This window comes from Acomys minous, assembly GCF_964271855.1.
Source record: "Acomys minous genome assembly, chromosome: 2".
Classification (NCBI taxonomy): Eukaryota; Metazoa; Chordata; class Mammalia; order Rodentia; family Muridae; genus Acomys; species Acomys minous.
The window spans coordinates 80,248,895-80,259,646 of NC_140484.1; the positions used below are offsets into that span (position 1 = coordinate 80,248,895).

General features: G+C 47.3%; 1 protein-coding gene across 1 annotated transcript in view; it reads right to left on the minus strand.

The window, feature by feature from the left end:
* LOC311591855 (uncharacterized protein) overlaps nucleotides 1-9,245 on the minus strand; it is a gene marked incomplete at both ends in the record, with an annotated part of 381,250 nt that extends 372,005 nt beyond the window's left edge. Inside the window, 2 exons of the mRNA XM_084771693.1 lie at nucleotides 8,742-9,034; nucleotides 9,233-9,245. Of these exons, the coding sequence (XP_084627819.1) occupies nucleotides 8,742-9,034; nucleotides 9,233-9,245 (306 nt within the window). The remainder of the gene's footprint in view (nucleotides 1-8,741; nucleotides 9,035-9,232) is intronic.
* Nucleotides 9,246-10,752: the final 1,507 nt, after the last annotated feature.

Consider the following 10,752-nt stretch of genomic DNA (forward strand, 5'->3'; position numbering starts at 1 on the left):
CACTACAAGCAGTAATTTGTTTTGGAATATAATTTAAAGGGGAAAGAAATGTGTGGATTCACATACAGGCTCAAACATAAACAGGAGACCAACGAGATCAAAAGACAGAGCAGCCGATGCCTGTTCTCATCGTTCAGGGTACTATTTATGTGAAATGGTTTGGAGTCCTTCTTAGTCCTCTCTAGCATGACCTAGAAGTGACTGACTTAAGGTGACATCTGGAAGCAGTCCATTTCTAGAAGAGGAAAGAAATGGGTGCTGGGAGTGTGATAGGTAGGAAGGAAAGAAGGAAGAAGGGGGTCAAAAACCAATCTCAGCATGTCAGAGGCGGTGATCATAGCTAGAGACTGTGACTGATCACTCAGCTGAGGATTAATTTTTAACACCCGTGCATGCAGGCACGCACGCTTGCTCACACACACACACACACACACACACACACACACACACACACACACACACGATGAAACAAGAAAAACTCCAATGAGTGCAGTTACAAAGACAGAATCATTTGTTATTTGTCTTTAAAGATGTGTGTGTGTATTCGCATGCATGCTAGGGTGTATATAAGTCTTAGAAGAATCACATATGTACACTTTAACAAACCATTTCTAGTGTAGATCCTCGAGGTCCCCATCTACCCATGGAACAAGTCAGATTTCCATTGAGCCCTATATTGCTCTCTTAAAAATGAGACCACAGGAGCCACACCAGACCTCCCTCTCAGCTGGGGCCTTTCATTTTGTTTTTCTCTCTTTCTGTTTCAGATTGATTTCTGGATTAAGTGTGGAGTGTTCTGCTTGCCTCTCACGACCTTTGGAAGAGCAGCCAGTGCTCTTAATCCCTCCTGAGGCATTTTTTACATTTATTTCGTTTTATTTTATTTCTTTTTGTGGTTTTTCGAGACAGAGTTTCTCTGTGTAACAGTTCTGACTGCCCTGGAGCTCACGCCTGCCTCTGCCTCCCAAGTTCTGAGACAACAGGCATGCATGTGCCACCCCCGCCCGGCTCCATTTCATTTTGCGTAATGTTCTCTTTGGTTTAAATGCTGAGGCACTGTAACACAGAAAAGAGTATAATTTATGACAACAACACACCGTCATCCGGGCGCTATCGTGCTCGCTGTATGATACCAGTGCAAGGGCAATATTGTCCACGCCCCTCCAATACTGGCACCAGCCATGGAGGAGGTGGGCGGTGCTCTCCATCTCCACCTGGCTGGTGTGACAGCCAAGTTTTGGTGTTTTGTTTTGTTTTGTTTCTGTCTCCCACTACCACCACCCAAACTCCCTCTGCCCCAAGAGAGGGTTTCTCGGTGTAGCATTGGCTGTCCATTCCTGGGCTCCCTTTGTAGACCAGGCTGGCCTGAAACTCACAGCGATCTGCCTGCCTCTGTCTCCCGAGTGCTGGGATTAAAGGCGTGTAGCACTATGCCATGCCTGGCTTTGTTTTTGGTTTTGTTTTCCTTTGCCTTTAATCCCAGCACTTGGGAGACAGAGGCGAGAGAATCACTTGCACTTGCAAGTCCAGGACAGCCAAGGCTACATGAGAAACCTTGTCTGGAAACAAACAAGCAAGCAAGCAAGCAAGCAAGCAAACAAACAAACAAAAAACTACAATTTCTTTAACCCAAGAAAAGTTCTAGTTCCAAACTAGGTCAGTATACACAGCGATTTTCAAGACAGACAGGAATACATAGAGAGACTCTGTCTCCAAAATAATTTAAACACTGTGTAAGTAGATAAGTAAGTAAGTAAATACATCGATGATAGATAGATAGATAGATAGATAGATAGATAGATAGATAGATAGGATTAAAGGCATGTGCCACCATGCCTGGCTAAATATGTAATTCTTTACTCAACTATTTAAAAAGGATAAACTAGTCCTTTATTTAGTGTATTCTCCGTACTATACTAATACATAAATACATAAATGTAAGATACATACATACATACACACATAGATAGATAGATAGATAGATAGATAGATAGATAGATAGGGGACACACAGACAGACAAATGGAGACCAATCTTCATAGTTACCTCATTTGATCACAGCTGAATCAGGCAGCCTGGTCTACGTAGTGCAGCTACGTTCTAAAGTTTATTAGTCATCAGTCAGTACTGAATCTATTTATTAGCAATGCTGCCGTGACTCTATAACCAGCCCAGAAAATCAATGCGATTCTATACCCAGCAAGAGAGAGGGGGGAGAGGGAGAGAGAGAGAGAGAAATAGAGAGAGAGAGATAGAGAGAGAGAATGAGAGAGAGAGAGAGAGAGAGAGAGAGAGAGAGAGAGAGAATTGTGTGAGGAGGCTCTCTCTCCTGATCTACAAAGTATACCCACCCATTCAATAAAAAAGAGAAGAAGAAAAAAATAAAATAAATAACCAACCAACCAACAAACAAATAATAACAACCAGAAAAAAAAGACAACTACAAGCAGTAATTTGTTTTGGAATATAATTTACAGGGGAAAGAAATGTATGGGTTCACATACAGGCTCAAACATAAAAAGGAGACCAACGAGATCAAAAGACAGAGCAGAGAGAGAGATAGAGAGAGAGAGAGAGAGAGAGAGAGAGAGAGAGAGAGAGAGAGAGAGAATTGTGTGAGGAGGCTCTCTCTCCTGATATAAAAAGTATACCCACCCTTTCAATAAAAAAGAGAAGAAGAAAAAACTAAAATAAATAACCAACCAACCAGCAAACAAATAACAACAACAACATCAACAAAAAACCACTACAAGCAGTCATTTGTTTTGGAATATAATTTAAAGGGGAAAGAAATGTGTGGATTCACACACAGGCTCAAACATAAACAGGAGACCAACGAGACCAAAAGACAGAACAGCCGATGCCTGTTCTTATCGTTCAGGGTACTATTTAGATGAAATGGTTTGGGGTCCTTCCTAGTCCCCTCTAGCATGACCTAGAAGTGACTGACTTAAGGTGACATAAAGAAGCAGTCCATTTCTAGAAGAGGAAAGAAATGGGTGCTGGGAGTGAGATAGGTAGGAAGGACAGAAGGAAGAAGGGGGTCAAAAACCAATCTCAGCACGTCAGAGGCAGCGGTCATAGCTAGAGACTGTGACTGATCACTCAGCTGAGGATTAATTTTTAACACCCGTGCACGCGGGGAGGTGCGCTTGCGCGAGCACGCACACACACACACACACACACACACACACACACACACACACACACGATGAAATAAGAAAAGCTCCAATGAGGGCAGTTACAAAGACAGAATCGGTTGTTTTGTTATTTATCTTTAAAGATGTGTGTGTGTTCGCATGCACGCTGGGGTGTATATAAGTCTTAGAAGAATCACATATGTACACTTTAACAAACCATTTATAGATTAGATCCTCGAGGTCCCCATCTACCCATGGAACACGCCAGATTTCTATTGAGCCCTATCTCACTCTCTTAAAAATGAGACCACAGGAGCAACACCAGACCTCCCTCTCAGCTGGGGCCTTTCATTTTGTTTTTCTCTCTTTCTGTTTCAGATTGATTCCTGGATTAAGTGTGGAGTGTTCTGCTTGCCTCTCAGGACCTTTGGAAGAGCAGCCAGTGCTTTTAACCCCTCCTGAGGCATTTTTTACTTTTATTTCGTTCCATTTTATTTCTTTTTGTGGTTTTTCGAGACAGGGTTTCTCTGTGTAACAGCTCTGACTGCCCTGGAGCTCACGCCTGCCTCTGCCTCCCAAGTTCTGGGACAACAGGCATGCATGCGCCACCACCGCCCGGCTCCATTTCATTTTGCGTAATGCTCTCTTTGGTTTAAATGCTGAGGCGCTGTCACACAGAAAAGAGTGTAATTTATGAGAACAACACACCACCATCCTGGCGCTGTGGTGCTCGCTGGATGATACCATCGCAAGGGCAATATTGGCCCAAACCCTCCAATACTGGCACCGGCCATAGAGGAGGTGTGTGGGGCTCTCCCTCTCCACAGGGCCGGTGTAACAACCAAGTTTTGGGGTTTTGTTTTGTTTTGTTTTTGTCTCCCACTACCACCACCCCCACACCCTCCGCCCAGAGACAGGGTTTCTCGGTGTAGCGTTGGCTGTCCAATCCTGGGCTCCCTTTATAGACCAGGCTGGCCTTAAACTCACAGCGATCTGCCTGCCTCTGCCTCCCGAGTGCTGGGATTAAAGGCCTGCACCACCAAGCCATGCCTGGCTTTGTTTTTGGTTTTGTTTTCCTTTGCCTTTAATCCCAGCACTTGGGAGACAGAGGCAAGAGAATCACTTGCACTTGCAAGTAAAGGACAGGCAAGGCTACATGAGAATCCTTGTCTGGAAACAAACAAACAAGCAAGCAAGCAAGCAAGCAAGCAAACAAACAAAAAACTTCAATTTCTTTAACCCAAGAAAAGTTCTATTTCCAAACTAGGTCAGTATACACAGCGATTTTCAAGACAGACAGGAATATATAGAGAGAATCTGTCTCCAAAATAAATGAAACACTGTGTAAGTAGATAAGTAAGTAAGTAAACACATCGATGATAGATAGATAGATAGATAGATAGATAGATAGATAGATAGATAAAATTAAAGGTGTGTGCCACCATGCCTGGCTAATTATTTAATTCTTTACTCAAATATTTTAAAAGATTAAACTAGTCCTTTATTTAGTGTATTCTCCGTACTATACTAATACATAAATACATAAATGTTACATACATGCACACATACACACATAGATACATAGATAGATAGATAGAGAGATAGAAAGATAATAGACACACAGACAGACAAATGGATACCAATCCTCATAGTTCCCTCATTTGATCACCGCAGAGTCAGGCAGCCTGGTCTAGGGAGTGCCAGCTACCTTCTAATGTTTATTAGTCATCAGTCAGTACTGAATCTACTTATTAGCAATGCAGCAGTGACTCTATAACCAGCCCAGAAAATCAATGTGATTCTATACCCAGCACGAGAGGGTGGGGGGAGAGAGAGAGAGAGATCTTGACTAAAAGAAATAACTGGCCGGGCGTGGTAGCACACCCCCTTAATCCTAGCACTTGGGAGGCAGAGGCAGGCAGATCGCTGTGAGTTCGAGGCCAGCCTGGTCTACAAAGTGAGTCCAGGGCAGCCAAGGCTACACATAGAGACCCTGTCTCAAAAAAAATCCAAAAATAAAATAAATAAATAAATAAATAAATGGGAAAAATGGAACCAAAATCCAGGAGAAGGAAAGTATTTTCTCTGTACGTAAGCAATTCTAAGTTGTTATACCATTCCTTCTGCGTACTTTGGGTTAAACTTTGTGTTCCTAAGAAAAGTGTCCGTATTCAAAGAATAGCCAAATGGCTCTTATGTGTGGTGCCTGATTTTCAAACTTTTCAAAAAGCACGGCCTGCCTGCCTGCCTTCCTTGAATTCCCAGCACCCCGGAGGTAGAGGCAGACAGATCACTGTGAGTTCGAGGCCAGCTGGCCAGCCAGCCAGCCTGCCTGCCTGCCTGCCTGTCTGTCTGTCTGTCTGTGTCAAACCAAACCAAAGGAAACCAAGTAGCAGGGCCTGCCATGCATCTGGGCCATAGGAGGGCAATGAAGTCTCACTGGGTTGTATATAGACCGTGATGAGTTTGGGGATAGGAAACTATGATCGGAAGGCATGGTAGGAAATTAAAAATCGATTAATTTGAGAGCCCTGCCCCTCCGCAAACCTAATCGAACAAACAGTCAGTCAGTCTTGAAACCCTCAGGTAGCGAGTGTGTAAGCCAACTGTACGCTTTCATCCATGGGGAGTGTGCTTGGTTAAAAGAAACTGAAAAAAGAAAAAGAAAAACAAAAATGGGCGGGGGCTGGAGAGAGATGGCTCAGTGGTTAAGAGCACTGTCTGCTCAATTCCCAGCTCCCACATGGCAGCTCCCACCTGTCTGTCTTTAACTCCAGGTCTAAGGTTATCTGACACTTTCATGCCTGCCTTGTTCTCAGAATTCGGAAGCAATTTTGGAGGTGCATCACAGTACAGGATCACCTCCAAGAAAGCCCACATGGCTAATGAGCTCCTTGAACAAGATGGCCCTCGGCATGCCTGGCAGTTGCGCGCAGCCGAGCCAAAGAGTTTCTCATTCATGAAATAAAATAAAATACAAAAACCAAACCCTAGCCCTGAAATGATGATGTGGCTGGTGTGCCTGAAACAAAAATATAAGTATGCGACCCAACAGGAACAGGAACAGGAACAGGTCTCTCTCAACACCAGGAGGACTTAACCTATCTTGGTCTCCACTGGTAAAGATCCCCCCCACTCCCCCCTTCGCACTCAAAATGTGAGCTATAAATGGGGCAGTTCTCTCCACACATCTTGTGCCTTAAGACAGTGGAAAGTCTAGCCAGCACTCAGTCTGGAGGCAGAGGCAGGTAGATCTCCGTGAGCCTGGTTTACAGAGTGACTTCCAGGAGCTGTCACACAGAGGAAACCTCTGTCTTGAACCCTCCCACCCCCCACCCCTCCTAAAAGGGTGGAAAAATCACTTTTCTTCGGGAAGAAGTGGACACTAACCAGTCTGCAAAGAGGTGTGTGTGTGTGTTTGGGGGGTGGGGTGGGTGTTCCTCTTTACTTCTGAAAGAAACAATGAGTCAAGCAAAGCCTTCCTTTGATTTTTATCCTCACATTGTGGGATTACATTGCAAGAGGAAGACTAGAGGAGTCAGAGGTGGTTCTTTCTAAGTAAACATTAAAGACCAGATCTTCAACTGGAGCGAGCGAGGGTTTTTTGTTGTTATTGTTGTTGTTGTTCTTGTTCTTGTTCTTGTTCTTTTCCTTTTCTTGGGGGGGGGGCGAGTTCTAAAACATTCCCTCTGAAAGCAAACTGAACTCATGCACCAGGAGAATCATGTCTCAGCAGTTAAGAGTACCGGGCATTCTGACACACTCCTCGTGAGTACCAGTAGTCCACAGATAGATGCACGCACAGCCAGACAAGCTGAGAAACAAATAAATACCTGGAAACTAATTCTTTATCCATTTATTCACTTTATTTTATTGAGTCAGGGTTAGTGAAAGAGGGCTGGGAGATAGGGAGAGTACCAGCTATGGGTCAGGAGGGGAGGATTGTCTTCTTATGCTGTGAGGATGAAGTTTCATCTGTCGGTCCAGATGGGCTGGCTTTTTTCTCCAAGAAGAATCTTCCTTCTGGCCTCTCCCTCCTACATGGAGGCAAGAAAGCAAGCAGAGAAAATGGCTGTCAAGTTGGGACCCATAAAGCAAGTGTCCATTCCACAAATGCTGACAGGAAGGAGAGAGAGGGGGGGGTGGGTGAGGGGTGTGCATCTAACACACAAAGTTTTAGGTAACACAATGCTTCCCAATGTCTCCTCCCTGTTTCTCTTCCCACCTCCAGCAAATGACATCACCTCCCCCCACACACACACACACAGAAAGGGGGGGGAGCGCGCATCTGCGATCAGACCTGGAACAAAACAGAAAACTATGGTAGTCTGCTATTTCTGGAGCAAACACTGGACCTCTCTTCAAGGCGATCTGGTGTCTTCTTCTGACCTGCAGATAAACATAGAGAAATGAATGAATGAATAAGTAAATAAATAAAATAGCTCCTGGAGGAGGTAGAGAAAGATTATGGTGGTCTCTTCTGGCCTGCAGGTGCAGATAGATAGACAGATAAATAGAAAGAAGGAAAGGAAAAAAGAAAGAAAGAAAGAAAGAAAGAATGAAAGAAAGAAAGAATGTTCGATCTTCACAGACTGAGTAATTAACCACATATTTATTATTAAATGGCTCCAGGAGAAGGAGGAAGAGGAGGAGGTGGAGGAGGAGGAGGAGAAAGATATCTGGTGCACTCTTCTGGCCTGCCCGTATATATATCTGCAGATAGACAAGCATAGGATAGATAGATAGATAGATAGATAGATAGATAGATAGATAGATAGATAAACAAATAGATAGCTTGATAAATAGATAAACAAATAGACAGATAAATAAATAAGTGGATAGAAAGGGAAATGAATGAATAAACAAACACACAAATAAACAAGTAAATAAATAAACAAGTAAGTAAATAAATAAATAAATAAATAAATAAATAAATAGCCCGCCCGACCCCCTCCCCCCAGTGGCATGGGAAAACAAACAAACAAACCAAACTTCATCAAACTTCCGCGGTTAGGCAAAAGGGACAACTGGTCGAACTCCATAATTTTAGGTTAGGACGCGCATCCCTTGAAAGGGACAACTGGTCAACCTCCATGGTTATAGGACTCGCATCAGTTGTGTATACAGATATAACATATATTATTTAAAAAAAGAAAAGAGTCCAGAAGGGACATCTGGTCGACCTGAGGTGTCCCAAATGAGAGCGCGCGACTCCCCGTGTGGGACTATTGGTCTACCCGGTCTCTGGGGAGAAGGGCGGGGCGATCCCCAACCTCCAGGCGGGTCGGGGCGCAAGGGAGGCAAAACGGGAAAAGCCTACCCCGCCGCCCCCCCCAGCGGTCACACCGCTGCCACCGCCTTCACCTCACACCCCGGCTTGGCCAGGGTCGGAGCGGGGGCGGGCGGGAAAAGGCGGCGGTGGCGCTGCGGCCGGGGGACGCTTTCTCCCGGAGGTGTGGAGGGGAAAAACGGGAACCCGTGGTTCGGAAGATGGGGGGAGCGAGAGAGCGGCGGACGGGCCGCCGAGACAAACCCTTGTGTCGAGGGCTGACTTTCAATAGATAACAGCGAGGGAGCTGCTCTGCAACGTAGAAACCCCAACCCAGAAGCAGGTCGTCCAAGATTGGTTTAGCGCCAGGTTCCACACGAACGTGCGCTGACGTGACGGGCGAGAGGGTGGCCCCCTTTCCGGCCGCGCCCCATTTCCCGGGACGAATGGCTCTCCGCACCGGACCCCGGTCCCGATGCACGGCGGTGAAGCCCGCCGGCCGGCCGGCGGCGACACCCCCGGGAGAGGGCGCACGCGCGACGACGACAGACCGCCGGAGGGGACGGACAGGGACCCGTCTATCCAGGGCCAACCAAGGCTCCTTCGGCGCTGCCATATTGTTCCGCCTGGGCGAGATTCTAACTTAGAGGCTTTCAGTCATAATCCCACAGAATGGGGAAAGAGGGCAAGAGTCTGAGAGAGCCACGGGAGGGAGAGAAGGACCTCACACCCACAGGCCGACTCCCTACCGGACCCGCCGACACCCCCCCCCGGATCCCGGGGGCGGCGAGGTCAGAAAGTCCGGGAGGGGACGGATGCCAGACCCATCGGGGCCATCGGCGACCACACGCGACACGCTCCGGGCGCGGTAAAGCCAGAGTCGAGGCGTAGGCGGCCGAGATGAGACGCGAAAGCGCCCCCCACCACAACCACGACATAGACATGCACCACCGCCAGGGGTGGAGACAAGCAGGTCGAGAAAGAGGGGCGGCCCGCGGGTCGCGGCAGGCAGTGAGCGGGCGGGGTTGGTCACCCCGGGGAAGAAGCAGAAGAAGCAAAGGGACGGGAGAGGAGCACGACAGAGGGACTGGAACGGCAAGGGCTGCCGCCCCACAACAGATGGCAACGCGCCCCGCCTCCTCACCATCCTCTTTCCTCTTCCTTCCTTCTTTCAAAACCCAGAGCACCGACCGACCGACCGCACACGGCAGCAGGTGATGCGACCCGGGACACACGCCTCCCGGCGAGGAGTGACAAAGACATACGGATGGACAGACACGGCCTGCCGACCTGTGCCTCTCGTTAATGATCCTTCCGCAGGTTCACCTACGGAAACCTTGTTATGAATTTTACTTCCTCTAGATAGTCAAGTTCGACCTTCTTCTCAGCGCTCCGCCAGGGCCGTGGGCCGACCCCGGCGGGGCCAATCCGAGGGCCTCACTAAACCATCCAATCGGTAGTAGTGACGGGCGGTGTGTACAAAGGGCAGGGACTTAATCAACTCAAGCTTATGACCCGCACTTGCTGGGAATTCCTCATTCATGGGGAATAATTGCAATCCCCTATCTCCATCACGAATGGGGTTCAACGGGTTACCCGCGCCTGCCAGCTTAGGGTAGGCACACGCTGAGCCAGTCAGTGTAGCGCGCGTGCAGCCCCAGACATCTAAGGGCATCACAGACCTGTCATTGCTCAATCTTGGGTGGCTGAACACCACTTGTCCCTCTAAGAAGTTGGGGGACCCCGACCGCTCGGGGGTCGCGTAAATAGTTAGCATGTCAGAGTCTCGTTCGTTATCGGAATTAACCAGACAAATCGCTCCACCAACTAAGAATGGCCATGCACCACCACCCACGGAATCCAGAAAGAGCTATCAATCTGTCAATCCTGTCCGTGTCCGGGCTGGGTGAGGTTTCCCGTGTTGAGTCAAATTAAGCCGCAGGCTCCACTCCTGGTGGTGCCCTTCCATCAATTCCTTTAACTTTCAGCTTTGCAACCATACTCCCCCCAAAACCCAAAGACTTTGGTTTCCGGGAAGCTGCCCAGCAGATCATGGGAATACCGCTGCCCCATCGCCAGTCGGCATCGTTTATGGTCAGAACTACGAAGGTATCTGATCGTCTTCGAACCTCCGAATTTCGTTCTTGATTAATGAAAAAATTCTTGGCAAATGCTCTCGCTCTGGTCCTTCATGCGCCAGTCCAAGAATTTCACCTCTAACGGTGCAATATGAATAGTCCCGGCCACCCCTCTTAATCATAGCCTCAGTTCCAAACTTTGGAAGAGCAGCCAGTGCTTTTAACCCCTCCTGAGGCATTTTTTACATTTATTTCGTTTCATTTTA